General features: G+C 38.1%; 2 protein-coding genes across 4 annotated transcripts; both read right to left on the bottom strand.

Annotated features, from left to right (window-relative positions):
- Positions 1 to 20,875: 20,875 nt before the first annotated feature.
- Positions 20,876 to 22,673, bottom strand: LOC123003316 (uncharacterized). 2 transcript variants are annotated; one of them, XM_070217735.1, is made up of 6 exons: positions 22,565 to 22,673; positions 21,968 to 22,123; positions 21,742 to 21,909; positions 21,547 to 21,687; positions 21,053 to 21,473; positions 20,876 to 20,981 (listed from the first exon to the last, which is right to left on the bottom strand). In XM_070217735.1, exons 2-5 carry the CDS (start codon positions 22,079 to 22,081, stop codon positions 21,447 to 21,449), a joined length of 450 nt encoding a protein of 149 aa, XP_070073836.1. In that variant the 5' UTR covers positions 22,082 to 22,123; positions 22,565 to 22,673; the 3' UTR covers positions 20,876 to 20,981; positions 21,053 to 21,446. The 2 variants fall into 2 exon arrangements, with proteins under 2 accessions (XP_070073836.1, XP_070073835.1); XM_070217734.1 differs by having other exon boundaries at positions 21,968 to 22,107; positions 22,565 to 22,631.
- A 1,255-nt stretch (positions 22,674 to 23,928) lies between these two features.
- Positions 23,929 to 25,427, bottom strand: LOC108056929 (uncharacterized). Of its 2 annotated transcripts, XM_070216240.1 has the most exons (4): positions 25,342 to 25,427; positions 24,370 to 24,519; positions 24,140 to 24,307; positions 23,929 to 24,084 (listed from the first exon to the last, which is right to left on the bottom strand). In XM_070216240.1, the coding sequence occupies exons 1-4, from the start codon at positions 25,345 to 25,347 to the stop codon at positions 23,929 to 23,931; spliced, it is 480 nt and encodes a 159-aa protein (XP_070072341.1). In that variant the 5' UTR covers positions 25,348 to 25,427. The 2 variants fall into 2 exon arrangements, 1 of the variants encoding a protein (XP_070072341.1); XR_011418919.1 differs by lacking the exons at positions 23,929 to 24,084; positions 25,342 to 25,427 and having other exon boundaries at positions 24,170 to 24,307; positions 24,364 to 24,474.
- Positions 25,428 to 26,158: the final 731 nt, after the last annotated feature.

Raw genomic sequence — 26,158 nt, forward strand, 5'->3', positions numbered from 1 at the left:
TTCCAAAATATCTTCCTGCATAAACCCCACAAATTTCAGACCATCTGCTTGTTAGTCAAACGAGTGAAATGGCGCTGTTTAAAGAGTCTTTGTTGCGGGATATATGGGCACTTCCAAAATGTCGCTCGGGACATTTGCACACCTTTAAAGTTGAAAAAAAATTGTAAAACAATGGATTTTAATTTTAATTATGGGCTTTTCTTTTCACTCTTCCCAAGCTCTATTTTTGGTAAAAATCTTAATTTTGTACCACTTTTAGTTTTTAAGATATTGGTAAAAAACTGCCGTATTCGCTCGGGACAAAAATAGAAGTGGATTTCGAGGAAGTTCATACAACACCAGAAATTAGCTAATTCTGATGGAATATTTGAATGCGATTTTTTTTAGAATGTTGTTCAAACATGTCGCTGTGAAATGCTTTTGGTTTTACTCAAAAATTCTTTGCCGTTTTTTTTTAATGCAGGTTCAACCACATTCGCTCGGGACATGTCGCTCGGGACATTTTTTCCGACTGTTTTGTAAAGCGGATTTCTTTACCTCTATCTCTCAATTGCTGGATGTTTTGCTTTTAACTTAATAGTTTAGCATGTGAATGAAGCATTCAGTACAGAAAAATGTCACATATTAGCATTCCTATAGGATAAATTTACAACAGAAGACAGGTCCAAAAAATAACAAAAAAATAGCCAAAAACTGATTTTTGCGTATATTGGTGGGGTTTTTCATAAAAATAATCAAACTTTACTCCAAATTTGTAGTTAAGCTCAGTATCCAACTAATTAGAAACTAATATCGCGGCAAAATCATGTGGAAATATGTTTTATTCAAGTTTCAAGGTTTTTGGCTTGGTGGACTTTTTTTTGGAAGTGCCCATATGCAGATGGAAAACAGATATGATTACCATTACCGGCAATAATTTTCGCCATTGTTGTGGCTGCCATGGATTCGATTCGATTGGGTTGCCCCGAAAACAGGGAAAGTGTTGCGATCGATTGATTTAAATGGCTTTGAAATGCGAGACGTATCGATGGTGTTGATTTACTAATTGTTTGGTCTACTCCGTCTGGTCAGTCGATTTGGCAAAGCCTTTGTCTCTAAAAGAAGTAGAGGTTAACCAAGTAGGGCGGCCAAATTAAATGTTATCAGACAAAAGACAAATCGGTCTGTCAAATAATACAAAATCCAATTTATTCGCCTGACAATTGTCCTGTTGAAGGGATCAATATCAATTGCCTGCTGCATGTGTGTCCAGTCTGTCTGCATTTGCTTTTCTTTTCTCTCAATTGAAAATACTGGGAGTTCATTTTACGCTCTGCCAACTACAATTGGCCAAAGCGCATTTGACCATGCCCTCAAAAATCCCAGAAACTTATGCAAATTCGGGCCACCGAACTTGTTGTTCCTCTGCAATTTAAATGCGTTTAGCGTTTAAAAGTTGAAATCGCTTCCTATTATGATGCTATTATTGTTAGGACGAATTTCAGTAAGCGGCTTAACTGAATTTTCGAATTTTCCAACTGGCGACAGCCAGCACACACACACAAAACAAATTTTCCCAACTATGTATTTACTTAAGGCATCAGGCATCAGATTGTGTTGCCATTGTTGTTCTGCCGTTCGTCCTGCTCCGCATTTTGGCTGAAAAAATAAGTTGACACATTTTCTGATTGTTTACAAATTTGGGCAGTCATGCAGAAGCGGGCGGTCCTTGGTCCTTGCTCCTTGGTCCTAGGAAGGCCAGGACCTCCTTGCCGCGCCAAAAACTTAATCCAAACTTTGCATAAAGGCATGTGGCAGGGATTTATATCCACTACAATATAGGTTTTTCGGCTCTTTTCCTCTATGCCTGTGTGTGTGTGTTTTGGTGTTGGTGGGGAAAACTTGGGGAAAGCTCGGCTAGAAAGGGTTAGTTCTTCGTTCGCTTTCATTTTCGAACAAAAACGCAAACATGAAAGCAAAGATTTAGTGCGTGTCGGCATGAACTTGGATTGTCTGCAGAGCTCTGTATTGTTGGACTTTTCCGGGGGCGGTAGAAGATATTCCTGTGTGAGTTTCTTACCAGAAGCATCTTTTGCCAATTCGGTTGCGAATTTAAGCCCATGCCGTGTTGGCCGGGCAATGAATATTTATGGCTCCTGAATATCCGGGATATCCATGAGTGTGTTTGAGTGGTTGCCGAATAAAAAGTGACCAGGTGTATCGCTCTCTCTTTGCACTGAACCATTTAGCAAGGTTATCTTAGGTTGACAAACCTGACATTTTAAATGGGGGATTGTATTCGTAAAATATTATCTGAAGATTAGAAAGGCATTACCCATTATTTTGGGAATGTGAAAACTGGACGTTTTATAAAGGTGTCCAAAAGTATGCAGTAAAAATTAAAAGTAATAATATTGTTGCATACTTTTACGTATTTATAAAAATGTTTTAAAAATGCTCATAAATTCAGAGTGGGAAATATCATTTTTTTAAATATTTATTAATTTATAAAATAAGAACAAAGGTGTCAGAAAGCATACTTTAAAAAAATGTTTTCTGTTTTCAAACAGAACTTCCGAATATTAAATAAAATGTAGAATACTTCTAGACACTTTTAAAAGTGATTTAAAAACTCTGATAAATTCATGGTGCGAAATGTTCTTTTTATAAATATTTAAATTTTAAAATGATTTCGTATAAGCATATCTTATAGCACCTTAATATTTTCTTTTTAAAGTCTTCGACATTTTAGTGTGTTTTTGCCTCAAAAACCTCCTTCCCTTCACTTTGCCATACACATTTTTCCCAAAAGTGATGTGCCCTAACCATAGACGCAGGCCACAAGCCTCAAGTTAACCAACCTACATTTTGATTTCTCCAAAAGTTGCCACGCTCCCAATTTCACAGGAATACCCGAAAGTAGGCAACAAAAATTAATTGGAAATCACAATCATGGCAGACTGCTTCACACCTACACGTGTGCGTTTATGACATTGATTGCCTGCACACACACAATCGCCGGCGAACCCAAAGGATTAATTAAATAATTTATATGGGCTTTTGTTTAGTCGTAAGTTGATTAAGCCATGCTGGCCCACTCAAAAGCGCATAAGGGACGTGCGTGCGTGTGACAGCTATTCGTTTGGCTGTGGCCGAATTGCACAAATTGCCGAAACGAACGGCTAATGATAGACAAACGTTTGGGCCACGTTCGACTTGACTTGACTTGGCCTAATGTCACTGACTCCGCACAAAAGCCAAACGGCGGTGGCTGTTGGCCTTTGATTAGCTGCCGATAACCGAGGGGCGCAGACACGCGATAACACGTGCCAATTAGAGCTGCAAAACACCTGAAACCAGCGATCCCATTGCCAGATAATTGCCCTAAATTCTGTCTGTTTGTCGGCGTAGATACCTAAATTTAGACAAATCTCCGTGGACCCCTCAGAGCCCCAGCACCCTAGTCATTTAAATTTAAATTAATAGCATTTAATTAACAAGCTGGCCGATTGGCTTGATTGGAGTGCTGATTGTGTTGCTAATGTTTTCCCATTCACACCTTATTATTGTCACCATCCGACAATTAATTAGCCAATATTTGACTATTTGACCAAGCAAATGGGTAAACGGAAAAGGTTATCTAGCCTTAGGCATTGAAAAATTTTACAATAATGTAAAATAAATTAGCCATAACAAGCATAGTGAAAGTTACATACGAAATTATAAATCTAGAGATATCTTTAGACCCCTTATCTATTTTAAAAATTATTTGAAATCCTTAATAAATCAAACGGGAGCCCCTGAAACTCTCAATGAACAGGAAATGAACCCCAAACTGAGCACCCATTCATTCGAGCTGTGAAAGTTGCCAGACTCAAGCTTTTCTATCAATGTTGACGCATTAGCGAAATGTGGTGCCAATGAAATTTTAATCAACTCGAATGGCGACGGCTTCAAAGGCTTAATTAACGAAAGAAAAGAGTCCAAGTCAGCGGGACTTCCGCAAAATCGGAGGACATTTGGCGGACTGACTGTGTTTAAGTGCGACAAGCGGATATCCGGCCGCCATTCAATGGAAAATACAATTCAAGTGAACAATAACAAACAGGGCCAATACCAGAAGCCAAAATAAAGGGAAGCAGAACAAAATAAAACAAAACGAAACGAAAGAGCCGCAGACAGTTGAATGGAAAATGACAAAACACGACTTGAAATTTGACGTTCACGGAAAGTTAGGGGTGCCGTTAGCCCGCCATTTCCCCGCTTTTCCTTTTCCCTCTTTCCCTTTTTCCCGATTTTCCCCCAGCAGCAAACGCAGAAATAAGAGGAAGCCCGCCGAGAGCAGCAACATTGTTTTTAATATCCGCTAAAATTGTTGTTTATACAATGTCGCTGGGAATGAGTCGCATAGTTGTCCCTCCAGCTCCACCCTCTTGTATTATTGTTGCAGGTTTTTGTTGCAACTTATTGTTGCTGGCGCTGCAAGTAGTTGCGGTCGGCTTCGGGGCTTTTGGGGGCAGCTTTCTGTTGGCGGCATCCGCGTGGAGCTGCAATAATGCAAATTGTAGTTGATTGCCCCCGCCCGCAATGCCACACCAAATTGTAACTTAAGGCATTTGCATTTTGTCCTTTTCCGGCGAATATTTCAGCTCACAAAAGTTCAGTGCGCAGCGAAGGAAAAAGCTAAATGGAATTCTAGATTCGGGTGGGAAATTTGGCAATTCACTAGCATTACATTATAAACTAAATTATTTTATAACAAACCGGAATGTAAAAACCGAATTAGCAAGCCAAATTACAAAGCTAAAGGGAAACTGCTTTAAATAAATAATATAAAATATCACAGTTTGGGAACTAAATAGTGTTTGTATTATTATTAAATAAATAAACTAAAAAAATTTAGGTAATGAGCTAAATCAATGTTTTAAATCTTAAATAATTATAAATTAGACAATCAACACTTATTTTATATTTTTAAAAAATAAATAAGTTAAAATAATAAATAAACATAATTTACAATACATTTTTTTTTTCATTTACCCTTTTTGTATTCCCATCTACATTTTTTCTCGTTCGTTTTTTCTTGTACAACTAAAAACCCACCGTTTTGCAAACTCTTTTAGAGGACTTTACATTTTTGACCCCATTCAGCTAGTGGCCCTTCAAGTTTAAGCACAAAGTTTCAGAAAAAGTGAACATGGGCCCTGTCTGTAATGCAACTTTAATGTCTCACCGACCGCAGCACGAGTGAATGCTTAAAGTCTGAGTGAGTTTAGTTTCCACTTGGTGACCCCTTACCCCTTCTCCATTTTCTCCAACCGGAAAAGTTCCCTCAACAGCTGCAACTTGTGAAACTTTTGACTCTCGGTTTTCACTCCTTTGGGAATTTTGTATGCAGGTTTTTCGGTAATTGAGTATAATGGTGCATTAATTATTTACAATTGTTTCGAAATTGGTGAAACAAAAGTTATAAATACTTTCAAGATTAATTAGAGCGTTTGTTTCGCCTTCCTGGCAACTTATAGAGATATTCGAATTTCTACTAACAGCTGGCTCCTCGAAATTGAAAAGTTTTCGTTCGCCAGTCAAATGGTTTTCAATTAAATGGTGGGCATCCTTCTATTGAATTTAAAGGCATTCATAAATTATTTAACTGATTTTCATTAAAATTGTTTACTTTAATTATCATAATATGGCCCTGATTCAATTGGAAAAATATTTATAAATAAAACATTAGTATCTCCTCTTTGTTGCCAGCGAGTATCCGTTTCCGATTTATCTTGGCTTATATACATAATGGAAAAGTTATCAATATGACAGTTTTATAAATAGTAAAAGCATTTATTGATCGTTGCGTGTGACCAAGTTTCTATTGTTTTCATGAAGCCAGGTACAATAGACCATTTCTAAAGGCTTTTTATAGGCTGCCAGGAAAAATGCGACCTAAATGAAAGTATTTTATTATTACTTAATTTTAGTTCAGAAAACATTCTGCAAAATCCATCCAAATAATGAAAAAGAGTGCTCTCTTTCTAATGAACTATGTATTTATTTAGTAGCACTTTGTGTTTAGACAACTTCACACATGTTTAAGTTAACTGGAATTCCAATTAAGTACAAAAAACAAGCTCCCAAACGAGGGTGGTGAATATTTAAATAGGAGAGAACTTCGGGCAAAAATTCCTTTTAAATGTAATTTGCATACGGAGCTGGGAGGCAAGTACTTTTTGGCCATATTTAACTTGAAATATTTACCGGACGACTGGACGACGAGCGGACAGAAAGCCAAAAAAGCGTCTGGCAAATTATGCAAAGTCAGCAGAAACTAAGCGAATGCTAAATTGTGTAGGCCTCAGTGCGTATACTTAATTAACTACGAGCTGGACATGTGTTCGCAGTTCACAGAAAAAGAAAAGGAAAAGGAGAGTTGACCTCTTTTCGGGGCTCTGAGGAGGGAACCTGATTTTTGTAAATATTTAGTTAGGCCGGAAAACTAATTAAATATGTAGTTTGATTAGGGGTTTCCCCAGTGAACCAGTAAAGTTAAGCAAATATTGGCCGAGGTCCCATGAATGCAATTTTAAGGCGAAGCCCTTATTATTTGCACAATGCCCGGCAAAAGCGCAATGGAAACACAAGATTTCACCTGGATTTCGGTCCAAAGTCGAAGCCATTGTGCAAACATTGGGCATCGGCCACAGAAGTAATCAAATTTTACAGTCGCAATTGTACGATTTGTCACTTGGCAGCCCAGTTTGCTCTTCTGGTTTGTGGGCCAACACGTCGTATACGCTACGCAGTATCTCCATTTACATTTTCCATTCCGATTTACCATTTCCATTCCCATTTGCATGTTGCACCGGCAAGTAAATATAAACGACTATTTATTGCATTCGAATTGATTTGCCATGTAGCCCAGCAATTTCAATTTGTGTGTCAGTTTAATTTTCTATCCGTGTTTAAACCCCCTTCGGGTAGCTTTTAATTAAGGCAAACGGTTCGCTGGAAAGGTCACTTAATTAATATTGATTATGATGGTCTTTGAACGATGGTCTCGCTCTCGCTTTTTACATCCCACTAATGCATCTTGCATTCATCGCACTTAATTGACTGCTGGATTATCATCCTTTAACCGCTTTTTCCACCCAGCTCATTTTCGATCCACATTTCATTCTTGGCTAATAAAGCGAGCTGCAACTTGAGCTGCTCGTGGCTAGAAAAACAACATTTAAATTGGAATTTTTCCATTTACATGAGCGGGAAATTCTACTACCAGCACTTCGACGTCGAGGATGCCAGAGGAATTGTTCCGCACGCAGTGGGGGTCCCTTGCATGTGTGAGTGTCATATTTCATGGTGATTTTGGCTCTATTTCTGGGGCTGTAAAATTAAGGCTGCTCGCAAATCATGTGGATTTTTCCCCAATTCAATTATCTGCACATCCCTTTTTTTGTCATTCAATTGGTTTTGTCTGAAAACCCGTTTAAAGTCAGCATTTTGCAGGCTAATTAAGTTGATGATTAACTTGAACACCGGCAAATAAAACGCTTTAAATGAAGGAAAATAAACAATTTTTTTTAGATAAAATTAATCCGGTTTTGGTCCCAAAAGAAGGCTTTGTATTTTATGTGTTTTGCCTCTTTAATTCGCCTTATTTGTGCATGCAAATTCAGGCATTAAATTATTTGCCGGGCAATCGTAGAAAAGGCCTTTCCATTTAGAATGCCCATAAATACCCTCAATTTATGTCAATTCGATTTGGCTGTGTGTGCCTACGCACACTCACACACATTCACTAACACACTCATCCTAATGCCGTTGGCCATTTTGACGATGCCTATTATATGGCAGCTACTTTGCTGCCACCGATTTTACCGACTTTTCCGCCATTGATGCGTGGAAATTCAATCTGTGACGTGGTCGCTGCAATTTGTGTTTTTCTTTGCCCGTTTAGTTACAGTTTTTTATTGCCTCGATATTTGTTATATACTGGGGGCGATCAAATTGTTGCTAGCAGCGCATTAGCCTCGGCAAAGTGTTTCATTGCCTGACGATTTTTCTTGTGGTTCAATGGTATGCGAATGGAAGCACTCGAAAAATTAATAACATTTGTATTTGTGGTGAAATTTATTTTGAAGTATATTACAAGTTAATAAAATATAATTAAGATATTACTAATTTTATTATTTAAGATAAAAATGCAAATTATGCTACTTTACCATAAAATAGTTAAAATTAAACTTGCAGTTCTATACAAAATTGTAAGAATTAAAACAAATATATTTTAAGTTTTAAAAAGGTTGCACCTTTTAAATATTATTTTACTACATATATACCTTGAATAATGTATATTTATAATATTATTTTAAAAGTAAAACATAAAAATATTAATAATAATATTTCTAGATTTGTAGGACTAGGAATTTTTTCCTTAGTGTATCTGCCGCCCAATGTGATTAGTTGGATTTTCCCATGTTGTATTTATATATTTTTATTAGATTCGCAATTTCGCAGTCCTCCGCTATGTTTTTTTCCTGTAGCACGCCCACGAAAAGCGGCTGGTCATGTCGGAATTCCGGGGGTTAATTCTGCGGGAAACTAGACCCGCTGGATATTACCACGTGCCGCTCGACTCCAAGTTTACTTTCGCTGAGTGAAAGTTTTTTATGGCAGGCGGCGAAATTGCAAAGGCAGTCAAATGAACGTTGAGCGCATAAAAAGCGTCATTCAAATTAAGAACATTATTCCTTTCAGCAGCCCACTTTTCCATTTCCCGGGCGCGTTTTTCTTCAAAGTGCGAGTGTGTAACGCATTTGAATGGAAATGTCAGCGTTGCGGAAACTCGCAATGGTTTTAGCTTTGAGTTGCTTTATACCTTTCTCTCCCGACTTTCTCCTATTTTTCCCTTTTCACCTGCTTTAATTGTCTCATGTGTGTGTGTGGGTGTCATAATACCTTTTTACATTTGCCACTTGCCTTTTTGTGCTTCTTATTTATGCATTCCGTTCATTTATTTTTCATTTATTGTCTCTGTGTGTCTGACATTTGCATTTCCCCTTCCTTTATTTTTCTTTCCATTTTTGTTTGCATACTTTTGAGCGGCGCGCCAAATGTTAATCATACACCGCGTTGTCTGCCGAAGCTCTAATTGAATTGCTTTGACTGCTTTTAGCGTCAGGTCAACGGCAGGCTCAGGCGGAGTTTAAATCTTTTGTAGGATTGCTTGTCTTTTGGCTAAGATTGCTTTCGGCCCAAAAGTAGGCAACAGAGTTTGGTCTACATGGTTTAGTAGAAAATATAGTCTCTTGAGCCAGAACTCCCAAAACTTCACCAAATTGGTGAGTAGGCTTGAGCGACAGGTCGGACTCAGGGTCCCGACCCGAAGTCAATTTCGTTTGGAGTCACACCAAAATTACCAGTGGATCGAAGAAGAAGTTAGTTGCAAGTGCAAAGATCAAAGTTACACAAATTAAAGGAAATCCATAATTTCCAAAATTCCCGGCAATCGCCGTTGCAAGTGGCTTAAAAACCAAAAAAAAAAAACACAAGTGCTAAAGTGCCAACCCCTAGTGGGTAAGTTTTTTGAGTGCGAGAAGTTGATAAAGTGGTGTTTGAACGCCCTAATGTTTTTAGGTGGCACCTAATTACATAACCCCGGTCCGCCAAAAGCCAGGCTTGGGCGTAAGAGGCGTCTGCAGAACGAAAGGCCAACCGGAAGCAATCTCAAAATCGCAAAAGGCCAACCGATCAATCAGCACCAGCAGCAGCAGCAGAATCCGAGATCCCTCAGCAGCAACCAAAGCGCCGAGAATTTGATATTTATATTTATATTATCTACATATTTATTCTACTTTCTACATCAACGTTTATATGTTGTAGAGTAGCCCAGTAGCCAACGAAATTTAGGCTAGGGACCATTTACCGGCCATACAGTCCATATGCCGTAGGGAAATAAAGCCCCAGAAAGAAATGAAATTTTGAAATTTTGAAATTTTTGATACGAAAGCAATTCTAATCATATTTTAAACTTAAAGTTACGAATTTTACGCGTCATTATACGCCACTAGAAGCAGATTGAAGCTGAAATTTAGTTTAAGTAGTTTTAAGAGTATAGTTTGAATGAAGAGAGAAGGTCAATAACAGGAAAAAATATGCATTAGAGCAGAGCAGTCCCGTCTTCCCATGTACGTTTCCCTTCCCTCTCCCACATCTTAACGGCAGAGTACCGTACCGCTGTAGATTGCGAGTAATGCGAGTGAGAGTAATATCTCTTAAGTAGTTGAGGTTCTCTTTCACAGGCCCCCTTCGAGAAGCGCTTCATCGTGGGAAAACAAAGTGAGTCCATTGTAATGAATCTCAACTACCTTTTTTTTTAAATAACACAAAAGTCCAAGGAGACAACAAACATTAAAATTTAACCCCTTACTAAATGCTGTAATAAAAAAAAAAAAAATTAAAGAAACTCCAAATTCCAAAAAATTTCCTCCCCATAAAGCCCAAACCAAAACTCCCTGCTCAATAATATAAAATTTTAAGCCACACATATAATGCCATAATTTTACATACCTACACCCATTATACCCGCTCTCTACATTTGTATTGTTTCATGTAAAATCTAGATGTCATATACATGAGCACTGAAATATTCAGCGATCGCTAAATTTAATTTTTATTCCTTAAATTCGCATTTTTAGTTTCAATCTAGTTGCTAATCATTTCTTAGGTTCCTAATGAACTTGTCTAGAATTAATTTTTGTCAATTAATAGGATTATTTTATGTTTAAAAATAAAATTTATAATGTTCACTGAAGTTGAGTAGAGTCAATAGGGAAGCCATGCGTCGTCAAATGTTGTCTGTCGTGTAAAGTGTAGTCGCCTTTTAGGGATCGCCATAAATATATCTGGTCGATGGTGATCATGGTAGGGAGGGCAAGTCAGCTTGAACAACCGCTGACATAAAGGCACTACATCCTTGTTCGTCCTTGTCTGTCCTTTGCTAGTCAATAGTCCAGTTTAGTCCTCGGAGATTCTTCTTTAAGCACGCGAATTAATAAGGATTTATTGTAAAGAGCAAGCAGCAGCGTTTAATATATCCCCGACCCCCTCTACTGGTAACTCATGCCGGAACCAGCGCGTGCTCAACGTAGGCTACAAATTACACCAGCTCTCGAAACGTAGTTCGCTACAGTATTCTAATATATAACAATAAACTTATTTGGCGCCCAACGTGGGGCCCGATTCTGTCATGGCGACAGTTCGATCCGGCAAGGCCAGATCTATTAAAAAAGTATTTAAAACCGTCAGTAACATCAGACGTTAGTCAAGAGAATCTCCACAGAATTCATCCTCTAGATTAGGTGCGGCGAGGAGTGATTTACGGATCAAAACTCTTTGCATACTATTAGGCTGCTGGAAAAGTTTTAGCTATTTAGCTTTAACGCCGCTACCTAATTAAACTTACGCATAGGGCGTTGTTTATTGGCTTAATAAATTTGCCATCCCGTCTTTTAGCGTGGGAAGTATTAATTGTTTTGTTGTACTGAGTCTAATATGGAATTGTACAGAACACTTGTTGCCGGTTGCCTGGTGTATCTGGTATAGTCTGTGTTTTATGCGAAGTTCAGTAATTTCATTAATACAAGATGTTAAATGTAAGATTAAGAGTCTGTTTTCGAGAATCTGAACAATAGGAGCCGGATGTTGCCGTTTTGCCATGCGGTGAACCGATTAAGTAGGTATTTTCGTTAATAGATCGTCATCTGAAAACGATATCTTTCACCTTTCTAGTCAATTTTTTTTGTAATTTATTTTTGTTTTGCGTATTAATCTTTTTGTAGTGGAGTTTTAGGCGGAATTGTACAGAACACTTTTGGCCGTTTGCCTGGTGTATCTGGTATAGTCTGTATACAATACAAGTTGCAAAAAGTTATTTGATACAAGATGTTAAATGTAAGATTAGTGAATCTGTTACATACAAATCCTGATATTACAGGAGCCTCTTGTTGCCGTTTGCCTTGAGGTGAACCTTTTTATTGTTTTTGTGTAATAGTTCGTCATCTGAAAACGACATCTTCCACTTGTAATTCATTTTATTAATAAACATTTTAGAGTCAATAGTATTAAATTTCATTACCGTCAGGACTTAGCAGGACAAGGAACTTTACAAAAAGATAGCAGAAAACGATTGCATGGCACCCCAAATTTTGAAAGTTTTATTTTGATTTTTTTCGATTATTTATTTATTTATTTATGTTTTGTTTATTTATTATTTTTGCTTACTATTATTTATTTATTTTATTTATTTATTTTTATTATTAGGTAGATATTTTTTTTAATTATTATTGCAAGATTCCGGAGCTGTAGGTTTTGTTGAAATGTCCCTAGCACACAGCACAGAAGATCTAAATATAATAGTAGAGAACGTTTGTCAGATCTGCGCAAAACCTATTTCCTTTCCGATCCAATTGCTACACGCAAGGTGCGGTCACGATTTTCACCGAAATTGCTTCGCTACAAAAGCGGGGAAAACAAAAATCTGTCCTGTCTGCTCTAGCTCACTATCCTTCGCATCAGCGGAGAATTTAGCAGTTGATACTCCAACTAAACCTTCTGGCTCGAGAACCAAAACTCCAATAGTGCCACTTAACGTAGTAACTAGGTCGAAAGCTAATCAAGGCAAACCTCCAAGCGAAATCACAATGCCTACTGGTAACGACCAACAACCGTCTTCAGCCCCGACTGAACCTCCAACTGATTTCCAGTCGGCAATGGCCGAAACTATCAGGGTAGCCATTTCAGAAGCCTTAACGACTGCATTGGCCCAGCAAACAAAATGTTTCGCTGATGCTTTGGCCCAACAAACAAGAACTATGACCCAAGCGTTCGCAGGGAATTCGCAAGCCCAAGCGGCAAATTTTTCGCCTAACCAGATAATGTTAGACCCGATGTATAACCGAGGTAATACCGATCCCCAAGGTCCACCAAATCTAGGTCAGAATCGTAGTAGCAATTATTCGCCTGCCTCAGCAAGCAGCTCCTTAAGGCCAGATAAGATTGCTCAAATTATGGTCGGTTGGAAGCTACGCTTCTCAGGAAAAGGGCCAATGACTGTCGAAGACTTTATATACAGAGTAGAAGCTTTAGCAGGACAATCATTGGAGGGAAATCTTGAGCTAGTGGCTCAGAATGCTAATTTGCTGTTTGACGGAATCGCGAGCGATTGGTATTGGCGTTTTCATAAAAGCGTATCTGCAGTGCGTTGGTTCGAGTTAGTTGAAGGACTTAAAGGCCAATTCAAAGACGATAGAACTGACAGGAACATTCGAGCGGAAATAGACCAAAGGAAGCAACGGGGAAACGAAACTTTCGATGATTTCCATAGGATAATCGCTGCCCTTGCAGATAGACTGTCGCAACCAATGTCAGAGCAAGCAATGGTTGAAACTTTGCGGGCGAACCTCCTTCCAGAAGTCCAACATGAGATTTTGTATGAGCATACCCGAACTGTGCAAGAATTAAGACGACTAGTAAGGACCCGAGAAATTTTTATGCAAACCGTAGGAAAGCCGCAAGGATTTACACCGCGCCACGGACCACCCAGGAGGCAAGTCTGTGAGGTGCAATGTCAGGTAGAGACAGTAACAGAGAGCGAAGAGTCAGATGAAGATCAAGAGTTAGCGGCCATAAATCTGCGATGTTGGAACTGTAAAGAAAAGGGACATCCACATACCAAGTGCCCAGTACCGAAGCGGGTGTATTGTTTCGGATGCGGAGAAGACGGCCAGTACAGTCATACCTGCATCAAGTGCCACCCGTCAAAAAACTCAGCAGAGCGTGCCACAAAGGCACGCAAACAGATGGTCTCGAAGGCAACGATGACCGACCAACTAGATTCACTTCACTAACCCCAAAACCAAAATCAACTGCCCAGATTTCTTCCAAAACTGAGTTAGAGAGCAATCATACCACTCGTTCAACAAGCCGTAGGGACAATTACAAATGTGTAAAAAAGAAAGAACGCAAGCTGTTGCTCTCAGCCATAGTGGGGCAACTTAACGATTTCAGGCCTTACGCGCAGGTTGAAATTTTGGGCAAAATGGTAGTTGGTTTACTGGACACTGGAGCGTCAGTCAGCTGCATAGGTGGGAGTCTGGCTGCAGAGCTACCAGAACTAAATATAAAATACTCTAGAATAACAGCAGGAATTCGAACAGCAGACGGGCAATCCCAACCGATAAGTGGTCGGCTAACTACAGAAGTGTCCTTCCGGGGCGAAAAGAAAACACTAACCTTCTATATAGTACCATCCCTAGCAGGAGATTTGTATCTAGGAATAGATTTTTGGAAGCATTTCCAGTTATTACCCGAAGCCTTCCGGGGCAAAAATCCAATAGTGGCAGCATTAGAAGAGCCAATATCTCGTGAGCTCTTGCCTGACCAGCAACAAGCGCTACTTCGTGCAATTAAGCTTTTCCCGTCGTACGCGGAGAAAGGTCTGGGAAGGACCCAACTACTCTCACACTCCATTGATGTGGCTCAAGCAAAACCCATAAAACAAAGGCACTATGCGGTATCTCCGGCAACGGAAAAACTTATGTATGCGGAACTGGATAGGATGCTAGAGCTAGGTGTAATAGAGGAGTCGTCCAGCGCTTGGTCCTCACCAGTAGTGCTGGTCCAGAAACCTGGCAAAGTAAGGCTGTGTATTGATAGCCGAAAGCTGAACGAAGTGACGGTTAAAGACGCATATCCAATGCCACTTATTAATGGAATTTTAGGTAGGCTCCCAAAAGCAGAATTCATAACTAGTTTAGATCTAAAAGACGCCTTTTGGCAGATCCCGCTAGATGCTAATTCAAGGGACAAAACGGCATTCACAGTGCCTGGAAGACCCCTCTATCATTTTGTTGTTATGCCCTTTGGGCTATCTAATTCTCCCCAGACTATGTGTAGGCTAATGGATAAGGTGATCCCAGCCTCTCTAAGGAACGAGGTGTTTGTGTACTTAGACGACTTACTAATAGTCTCAGATACTTTTGAAAGACATATAGAAGTTCTGAAAGAGGTTGCGTCTCACCTTCAAAATGCCAAGCTGACCATAAACGTAGAAAAAAGCAATTTTTGCATCAAGGAGGTTAAATACTTGGGACATGTGATTGGCCATGGAACCGTAAGCACAGACCCAGATAAAATATCCGCAATTCTGGAGTTCCCTAGCCCTCGCTCCATGAAACAGGTTCGCCGTTTCTTAGGAATGACGGGTTGGTATAATAAATTCATAAAAAACTTTGCCGCGTTAGCTTCTCCAATAACCGATACGCTCAGAAACAGAAAGAAATTTGCTTGGACTGAGGAAGCTCAACGAGCGTTTGAAATCTTGAAAGAACACATGTGTACGGCCCCTGTGTTGCATAGCCCAAATTTTGACGCTCCATTTTCCATCCATTGTGATGCAAGCAACACTGGAGTGGGCGCGGTTCTAATGCAGGACGACGCCAGGGGAAACGAAGTTCCAATCTCCTTTATGTCCAAGAAACTAAACAAATGTCAATCAAATTACACAGTCACAGAAAAGGAGTGTTTGGCAGCTGTTTTGGCGGTAAAAAAATTCAGGGCATATGTGGAGGGACAAGAGTTCTCAATTATTACCGATCACGCGTCCTTAAAGTGGCTAATGTCCCAGGGAGACCTCAGTTCTCGTCTTGCACGATGGGCCTTAAAATTGCAGGGATTTAAGTTCAAAATCAGCCATAGAAAAGGAAGTCAAAATGTAGTACCAGACGCTTTGTCAAGGACTTTTACGGAAGACCTTTCGGTCTTAGAAATATCTAGTTTAGTGGATATGGATGCCAGTGAGTTTAAAGGGAAAAATTACGAAGATCTAAAAGCAGCTATTTCCACAGGAGTACAACAATTAGGTGAGGTTAAGGTCAGCAACGGATTTGTTTATCGTCGCGCTGAGCACGCTGCAGACGAGAAAGTGGCAGATGAATCCTGTTGGAAGCTGTGGCTTCCTAAAGAGCTAGTTCCAGATTTGTTAAAAAAAACGCATGAAGATCCCTTAGCAGCACACTGTGGCATAGCCAAAATGTTAGAAAACTTGAGAAGATATTTCTATTGGCCAAATTTAGCGGTAGATGTAAAAGATTTTGTCAATAGGTGCGAAGTGTGCAAGACAACAAAGCATCCCAGTCAGACTTTGAGACCAGCCTTGGGAAATACTGGCCAATCTGAAAGGATTTTTCAAAGGCTCTACGTCGACTTTTTAGGGCCGTATCCGCGTAGCTCGGAAGGGCATATAGGGCTTTTTATTGTAGTCGATCATGCTTCAAAGTTTCCCTTTCTGAAAGCCGTCAAGAAATTTACCACAGAGGCTATTCTTCCATTCCTTGAAAAAGAAATCTTCCATTGTTTTGGCGTACCGGAAACTATTATTTCCGATAATGGAGTGCAGTTCAAATCAGTGGCGTTCAACGCTTTACTTGAGAGATATGGGATCGCACACTCCTATACGGCGATTTACGCTCCACAAGCCAACGCTTCAGAAAGGGTCAATAGATCGGTGTTAGCTGCCATCAAGGCGTACATAGATCCGAGTCAAAAGAACTGGGATAGTAAACTTAGTAGCATCTGTTGCGCGTTGAGGTCAAGTTTTCATTCGGCCATAAAAACGACACCGTACAGAATGGTTTTTGGGCAGCACATGGTAGTAGATGGAAAATCATATAAAATCATTAGGGAGCTAGGATTGCTAGAGGATAGAAATGTACAGTTCAGTAAGGATGACTCGCGAGACATAATAAGGCGTACGGCTCAGGATTCGATGGAAGCCCAAAGGGAAAGGAATGAAAGGGCTTATAACTTGCGGAGCCGAATTGTGTCTTACAGACCGGGTCAAGAGGTCTTTCGCCGGAACTTCCAGCAAAGCAACTTCGCAAAGGGTTTTAGCTCAAAGCTAGCACCGGTTTTTATAAAGTCTAGGATCCGAAAAAAACTGGGTTTGGCCTATTATGAAATTGAGGACCTCCAGGGAAGGTTAATTGGCAAATACCACGCGAAAGACTTGCGACAATAAGACAAGCTGGGATCTCCCTTGTGTCGATAGCTCACCCCAAGTGAGATTTTGGTGGGGGGGAACTGTAGGATTGCTTGTCTTTTGGCTAAGATTGCTTTCGGCCCAAAAGTAGGCAACAGAGTTTGGTCTACATGGTTTAGTAGAAAATATAGTCTCTTGAGCCAGAACTCCCAAAACTTCACCAAATTGGTGAGTAGGCTTGAGCGACAGGTCGGACTCAGGGTCCCGACCCGAAGTCAATTTCGTTTGGAGTCACACCAAAATTACCAGTGGATCGAAGAAGAAGTTAGTTGCAAGTGCAAAGATCAAAGTTACACAAATTAAAGGAAATCCATAATTTCCAAAATTCCCGGCAATCGCCGTTGCAAGTGGCTTAAAAACCAAAAAAAAAAAACACAAGTGCTAAAGTGCCAACCCCTAGTGGGTAAGTTTTTTGAGTGCGAGAAGTTGATAAAGTGGTGTTTGAACGCCCTAATGTTTTTAGGTGGCACCTAATTACATAACCCCGGTCCGCCAAAAGCCAGGCTTGGGCGTAAGAGGCGTCTGCAGAACGAAAGGCCAACCGGAAGCAATCTCAAAATCGCAAAAGGCCAACCGATCAATCAGCACCAGCAGCAGCAGCAGAATCCGAGATCCCTCAGCAGCAACCAAAGCGCCGAGAATTTGATATTTATATTTATATTATCTACATATTTATTCTACTTTCTACATCAACGTTTATATGTTGTAGAGTAGCCCAGTAGCCAACGAAATTTAGGCTAGGGACCATTTACCGGCCATACAGTCCATATGCCGTAGGGAAATAAAGCCCCAGAAAGAAATGAAATTTTGAAATTTTGAAATTTTTGATACGAAAGCAATTCTAATCATATTTTAAACTTAAAGTTACGAATTTTACGCGTCATTATACGCCACTAGAAGCAGATTGAAGCTGAAATTTAGTTTAAGTAGTTTTAAGAGTATAGTTTGAATGAAGAGAGAAGGTCAATAACAGGAAAAAATATGCATTAGAGCAGAGCAGTCCCGTCTTCCCATGTACGTTTCCCTTCCCTCTCCCACATCTTAACGGCAGAGTACCGTACCGCTGTAGATTGCGAGTAATGCGAGTGAGAGTAATATCTCTTAAGTAGTTGAGGTTCTCTTTCACAGGCCCCCTTCGAGAAGCGCTTCATCGTGGGAAAACAAAGTGAGTCCATTGTAATGAATCTCAACTACCTTTTTTTTTAAATAACACAAAAGTCCAAGGAGACAACAAACATTAAAATTTAACCCCTTACTAAATGCTGTAATAAAAAAAAAAAAAATTAAAGAAACTCCAAATTCCAAAAAATTTCCTCCCCATAAAGCCCAAACCAAAACTCCCTGCTCAATAATATAAAATTTTAAGCCACACATATAATGCCATAATTTTACATACCTACACCCATTATACCCGCTCTCTACATTTGTATTGTTTCATGTAAAATCTAGATGTCATATACATGAGCACTGAAATATTCAGCGATCGCTAAATTTAATTTTTATTCCTTAAATTCGCATTTTTAGTTTCAATCTAGTTGCTAATCATTTCTTAGGTTCCTAATGAACTTGTCTAGAATTAATTTTTGTCAATTAATAGGATTATTTTATGTTTAAAAATAAAATTTATAATGTTCACTGAAGTTGAGTAGAGTCAATAGGGAAGCCATGCGTCGTCAAATGTTGTCTGTCGTGTAAAGTGTAGTCGCCTTTTAGGGATCGCCATAAATATATCTGGTCGATGGTGATCATGGTAGGGAGGGCAAGTCAGCTTGAACAACCGCTGACATAAAGGCACTACATCCTTGTTCGTCCTTGTCTGTCCTTTGCTAGTCAATAGTCCAGTTTAGTCCTCGGAGATTCTTCTTTAAGCACGCGAATTAATAAGGATTTATTGTAAAGAGCAAGCAGCAGCGTTTAATATATCCCCGACCCCCTCTACTGGTAACTCATGCCGGAACCAGCGCGTGCTCAACGTAGGCTACAAATTACACCAGCTCTCGAAACGTAGTTCGCTACACTTTAAGGCGAAAACACACCTGCTTTGATCTCCCCCGCCTGATAATCAGTCGAGCGAGTGTTTTTCTTATCAATTGGCAGGGAATCTCAGGTCCCGAAAACACCGCGCTGTCAGCAAATGTCAAAGATCTCACGAAACAAAACAAAACAAACGAAAAATACATTTGAGTTGACAGCAGCAGCAGTGGCGGCGTGAAATTTAATCAAATAAATTAGCAATAAAGTTTTATTTTCCCGCGTTACACGTTGCGTATACGCAATGTCAAACGGTGTGCTTTTATTGCCCGTCAGCTTTTCGCGTTAGCAGCGCTGTTTTTTCGTGGATTTTCAAAGGTTTCCCCGCTTTTATATTTCCACAGTTTCAATTAACATTGTCAGTTTGATGCGAAATGCGACCCTCAGGTTTAAACTGGGGGATTAAAACACACCCCTGAAAAATCTACACACATGTCAAGCTGTCGAAATGTCCATTTAATTAGGCCGAAATTAAGGATGTGATAAGGGTGAGAGGATTAGGGGTTTTTAAGCTAGAACCTATTTATAAGCCTGCTCGTGGAATCTGTATCCTAAATATCCCTCAGCAAAGGCCGAAGTTAATTGAATTTTGTTTCTGTTTTTCTTTCGGCTTGCCAAGTGCGTGACTCTCCGATAGTTTGCAGACTGTGTGGGACTGGCAAACATCAAATTGGTTTTCGAGGGAAGACTTTCAACCATAAACCATAAATACGTGCATAAATTCGAGCACCATTAGCGATTTAGAGGCGCCAAAAGTTCTGGCAGCGATTATCAATACAATTTGCCATATTGCCTGCCAGCACACATTTATCATTCGCAAAATATGGGCAAAAACTTGGGCAAAATCCGGGCGTTTCACGAACACGAAATGGGCGTCGAACAAGTTTACCTTCATGTTTGTTTCGCACACGCTTACAACTAAATAAATAAGCAACAAACAAACGGGGAACCGCAAACTCGAATGCAAATATATACCAGCGCAAACAGCAAACACAAACGAAAACGCCAACCCGCAAAAGTATGCAACGAAATTTTAAACTCATGACGCAGCCAATTTATATGCAGGGAAAAAATAAACCGAATTGAAGCGAATCAACAATGAATTGAATACAAAGTCCTCGGTTACACAGATGGTGAATATTAGAGGGTTAGAATAATAGATACCCATTAAAGAGATTATATTCTTAGTTTACAAAAAAAAAATGTATTTACTGTCCTCGGTTACACAGTTGGGAAATATCAGTGGGTGCGAATTATTGATACCCATTAAAAAGATTATATTCTTAAATTTAAAAAAAAAATATGTATATATGTCATTAAAAACATTTATTCTGCTAGCGATCATTTTAAGTTAAATATTACAGAAAGCTAACATAGCCGACAAATCCATTGCACATTTATTCTTATTTAAAATTAACGTAGGATCACATTTTGTTACCTCTACTTTTCCCTCAACTAATATACCCCAAGTACCAACAGAGCATCTCGCCTGGAAAACCCAAAAGAGTTTTAGCGAAATGAAAAATTGAAAAACGCTCGGCGAAAGCGATGATTTTGCGGTCGCCAGCTGAACTGATGCGTATCGGCGGCTTAGGCTCTGGACAAAGGGCATAAATCATGGTGTATTTATCATAAATCAAATTGGATTCCCCTCAAACCGCCCTCCCCCTTTCAGCCACCCCAGAAATTCCGATTGGGATCCGATTGGGAGCCGGCTGATGTGTTTGCTTGGCGCGCATATTTTATTTATGATTCTTTTCCAGTTGAGTTGCGAATTTGTTTTGTCTCTATCTGTCAGTGCTTCCGTTTCGGCATCGATTCCTTGATTTTTCCTGATTTTCTATATCGGATCAATCATTGTTTCATAATAATTGGGCTGGTTGGGGAATGTAAAACAGGTAAAGAAGGAATGGCAGGCCGACTGACAGCCCATCGACAGTAACTTACACGATTGACGTGGCATTATCAGCTTGTTGGAAAAAAAAGAATAAATCGAAGAGTCCAGAAGTGATAAATGCGGTCGGCGAAAGGCCAGAAACCCACACTTCTTGCACATTTCGCCTTGACCATTTCCACAAATTACTCGACACTTTTCCTAGGGCACTCTGAATGCGAAATATCTAGCAGTCATCAGCTATTAGCTGAACAATAAATTCACTTCAACATTCCTTAGTCGACTTCTCGCCGTTCTCGTTCTCCTTTTCAAAGGGTCAATGATATGTAAAGGTCAGCGCCAGTACTTTTATTGGGAAAGGTTTCTAGGGAGATATATATCTACATATTTACAGTATTTTACTCTTCACAATGAAATGTTTTAGGCTGCTGTTTGGAATTTTTATAATCATACACATGTTAATACGATTTTGATCTGTTATAATCAAAGAATATAAATATAGTTTATATAAAGGAAACATTAGTTAAGCAACTCAAGAAATATTTACATAGAATCCCACGCTAACTCGAAGAATATCGTATGCGTACCAATTTGTCTGCACCAAATATTGGCCCTCAGGAACTGGTAAAACTTCTGTCAATTTGTAATTTAAATAGCTGGTTGATAACTTGTCAATGATGATATCGTGCTGAAAATATCGCATTCAGAATATAATATATTTTATGCAGTGGAACAAACTTACGTCGTATGGGCATGTGTGATTCATGTTGGAGTGAGACTTAAAGAGTTCATAAAAGAACTTAGCTATCGGTTGGGAAGTAGTATTTTTCAGAAAGCGACATGAGTCCACTGTTATATTGTAAAGAAACGGCAAGTAGCCATTTACTCTTTTGTACATGGCAAAGTTTAGCTAAAAGAGAAATACTTATCAAATCACCTTCTTCACTATTTATTTGTAACCAACATACCTTAATTTTAGTGACCGGAGTTTTTAATAATTTCGCTTTAATAGAAATATATTTATAAGTTCGATTTATCGGTTTTATATAGCAATATTCCATTACGCAAAAACTTTCATCCATGGAGGAGCATTTTATGTTGGTCCACTCTAATTTGGAAGTGATCTTTTATAGAAATGTAATTAATTAATATTAAAATATTTTTTCTATAAGAGTGGAATACCTCTAGCACCAAACACGAAATAAACACTAACTTAACTAAACCATTAAGCTTAGAACACATCTTTTAACATTGAAGGACCAACCGAAACTGATTAAAATATTCTAAAGCTGAACTAGACTAACCATTTTCAATCGAAATTGATCAATTAAACTTTAAAAGTTTACTCAAGGGTTGATTGATCATGTTTTTGGCATAGGTATTGTGAATAGTGGTACATTTTTTTTTATTATTACCTTAATAGCATTATGATTTAAAATGCACAATTTACATGATAATTTAAAACTACTAAATTTGAGCCAAAGCTTAAAACAGTTTTAAAGCGTTTAATTACTCGTGACTCTTAAATATTTGACTACCGTCAGTGGTTCAATATAAATACTCACTCAATTTATTCATCTTGACATAGGTCATGAACAGATTTCAATTACATTTCAAGCGACAGGAAAAAAAGTCTGTCAGGTCTATGGAAAATTATCGAAATATGTTTGCAATACCATTTAAGAAATATGTACATAAAAACCAATGCTTGCTCGAATAATATCGTAACAATACCAATAAGTTTGCATAAGATATTGTCCTTCCGGAACAGGCAGAACTTTCGTTAATTGGTGGTTCATGAAGCCGGTGGATAACTTATCGATAATGAGATCATGCTGAAAGAACCAGATTTATAGTATACATTTGTTTGCAACTATATAAACTTACGTCATAGGGGCATGAATGATTCATGTTAGAGTGAGACTTAAAAAGTTCGTAAAAAAACTTAGCAGTCGGTTGAGAACTGGGATTTTTTAGAAAGCGGCATGAATCCAATGTTATGTTATAAAGAAACGGCATGTAACCATTCGCCCGTTTATACCAGGCAAAGTTTAACTATAAAATAAATATTTAATTTATTTAGTATTTTAGAATTATTCACAAACCTTCACTTTAGTAACAGGTGTTTGTAATAATTTCGCTTTAAAGGAAATATATTTATATGTCCGATTTATGGGTTTTATGTAGCAGTATTCAAATGTGGTAAAATTTGTATCCAAAGAATGACATTTGATGTTTGTATACTCGAATTTTAAAGTATTCTGTAATACAACTTAAAATTATATAAGAATAGTCCTATAAAAACTAAAGAGTAAATATTAACCTCTGGTACAAAACACAAAATAACCACCAGTAGATTAGTTAGATTAAAACACATCTTTTAATATTGTGTGGCCAAACAACACTGATTCTAAATATAAATATGTTCAACTCCATTTAGAACTATCAAAAATTTTCAATCGAAATTGATCAATTAAATGTAAATGTATTTATTAAAGATTATTTAAGGGTTGGCTGAACTTGTATGTATATACAGAAAATATTTTGACAGAAAAATAAAATATTTTTAGTTTGGCAGTAAATATTTCATAAAAACTAGCCCGAAAGTTTTAGGGCGTTTTATTATTCTTGACACTGAACAAAAAATGTATCAAAATGGCGATTAATAAAAAGTTCCATAAAAACTAAAGGTTTCTCGAAGAATATCGTAAGCGTTAAAGGGTTAAATCATGCGCCGATCCACGGGGGGTAATATGGGTGATATACCACCCCCCACTCGGTTGAAAAATGAAAGGAATATTGGTATTCAAAAATTTACAACAAAAAATTTGTTCACCCCCCACAACAAAAAATGTTCGAATTATTAGATGTACTTTTAAAAGCGTTAAATCTATTATATTAATCTTTGAATCTTTTTTATTAATACCATTTAAGAAATGGTTCCATAAAACCCAATGCTGGCTCGAAGAATATCGTAGGCGTACCAGTGAGTTTGAATCAAGTATCGACCTTCGGGAACTGGTAAAACGTTTAGTATTTGGTGATTTATGGACCCAGCGGATAACTTTTCGATCATGACATCATGCTAATATAATACCAGAAATATAAAATAAATTTGCTTACAGAATTTAAGAACCTACATTGTAGGGGCACGAGTGGTTTATGTTGGAGTTAGATTTGATGAGTTCATAAAAGAACTTTGCAATCGGTTGGGAAGTGGTATTTTTCAGGAAACGACATGAGTCCACTGTTATATTGTAGAGAAACGGCAAGTAACCATTCACTCTTTTGTACATGGCAAAGTTTACCTAAAGACAAATAATGGAGAATTAATATCTTTACAGTGTTTTTGTTACCAACAAACCTTTACTTTAGTCACAGGAGTTTCGAATAAATTCGCTTTAATGGAAACATATTTATAAGTTCGATTTATTGATTTAATGTAGCAATACTCAAATGCTGTAAAATGTGTATCCAGACTACTGCATTTGATATTGGTAAATTCAAATTTTGAAGTAATCTGAAAAAATGTTTTAATTATTTTAGAATAAAGTAAACATTAAAGACTTTGTGCTTATCTTTACTTGTGCTACGAGGCACAAAATAACAATCAGTTTAACTATATTTTTTAGCTTTGAACACATGTTGAAGTATTGAATGGCCCTCCAAAACTGACCATAAAATATATTAAGTTCAACTAGACAAGACTATGGTTTATTAAAAATTATCAAACAGTTGCAATCTAAATTGATCAATTGAATGTGTATGTACTTAGTAAATATTATTTTTAGGGTTGATTGAACTATTTCAAATATCCATTAAAAATATTCAGACTTTTATTAAAATTTAAGTATACCTCAGCAAGGCAAAACCAATTGTCATAATTGGACAATCAAATAAATATAGCTCACTATTCAAAAACTATTCATCATCCGTAAGGAAATGAATTTTAAGATTTAAGATTTTAATTTTATTTCAAATGACAAGAATTATTTATTGTAGATATATTTGAATTGTGGGCATCGTGTAAATATATATTGACCATGTATTTTTTCTTCCAACTTACACTTTAATTTCTTTTTAATAACCGCACCTGTTCGAACATTTCTCTTTCGTTTTGCTTAATTCACTTTCCCTTTTTTCAATGGTCATTTCAGCAAACGGGGTACAAAAGGGCATATAGATTTTGCGAAAACTTTCCAATCAATTGGCAGAATCAGCACCCAGCTGGTATAAAATATTCGAACCTGGGAAGCCAGGAAAATCTATATATACGCTTTTTTTCTTTATTTTCCTGCAGCGGGTTCTATTTGGATTTGTGGCACTTTTATTGAACACGAACCTGCATTAAAAAAACATATTTTATCGCACTGTGAGAGAGCTTGTTACCCCGGTGTTGTTGTTGTCGTTGCTTCTGTTCCGAAAGTAAACAACTATTTTTATTTTTCCCTTTTTTTTACACACCGGTCAGCCACTTTCGTTTGGACTGCAGCAGCAGTAATATTTCTGATCGCTCGTCTGTTTAATGAATTTTTGTATTTAATGAATGAACAACATTTTTCTTGTTGCCTCCTCCGGTGTCTTTGTCTGTGTGCAGGCGATTTTTTGTGTCTGTTCTGTATGTGAATTTTTATTCGTTTCTCTTTGCCAATTGATTGGAAATATTTCTTTTCATGTTTTTCAATTTGAAATAACCCAAAAACAAGAGACTGGGGGGCTGCTGCAGCCCCTTTTGACTCCCCTTTCGAACCCCCTCTAACAATCTCAGTGGCCGAGTGCTTTTGAGCGATGGCATATGAGATGCTCACATCCCCCCACATTTTGTTTAGATAATAATAATTTTTGCCATTTTATTTCGCCTGGCCTGGGGCTCTTGACTCGATTTATGTTCTCTGGCTGCCCGACAGCTAATGTTAGCTTATAAAGCTTTAATTTATTTTGTTTTCATTACTGATTATTATCTTGTCCATAAACATATTCGGGTTTTCTCTTGATGATGATTGCTCGAGCGGAACATTTTGGAATTATTCTCGATACCCATCTTGTTGAATAGCCGATATTGTTGCAGTCAGAATCAATTTGGCATTGCTTAAATGTGCGGGGTTATAAGGAAAATATACGCAGGAGTGCATCTTCATATTCTGTTGGCCTTTTGCAGA

Source organism: Drosophila takahashii, chromosome 3R (genome assembly GCF_030179915.1).
Source record: "Drosophila takahashii strain IR98-3 E-12201 chromosome 3R, DtakHiC1v2, whole genome shotgun sequence".
Classification (NCBI taxonomy): domain Eukaryota; kingdom Metazoa; phylum Arthropoda; class Insecta; order Diptera; family Drosophilidae; genus Drosophila; species Drosophila takahashii.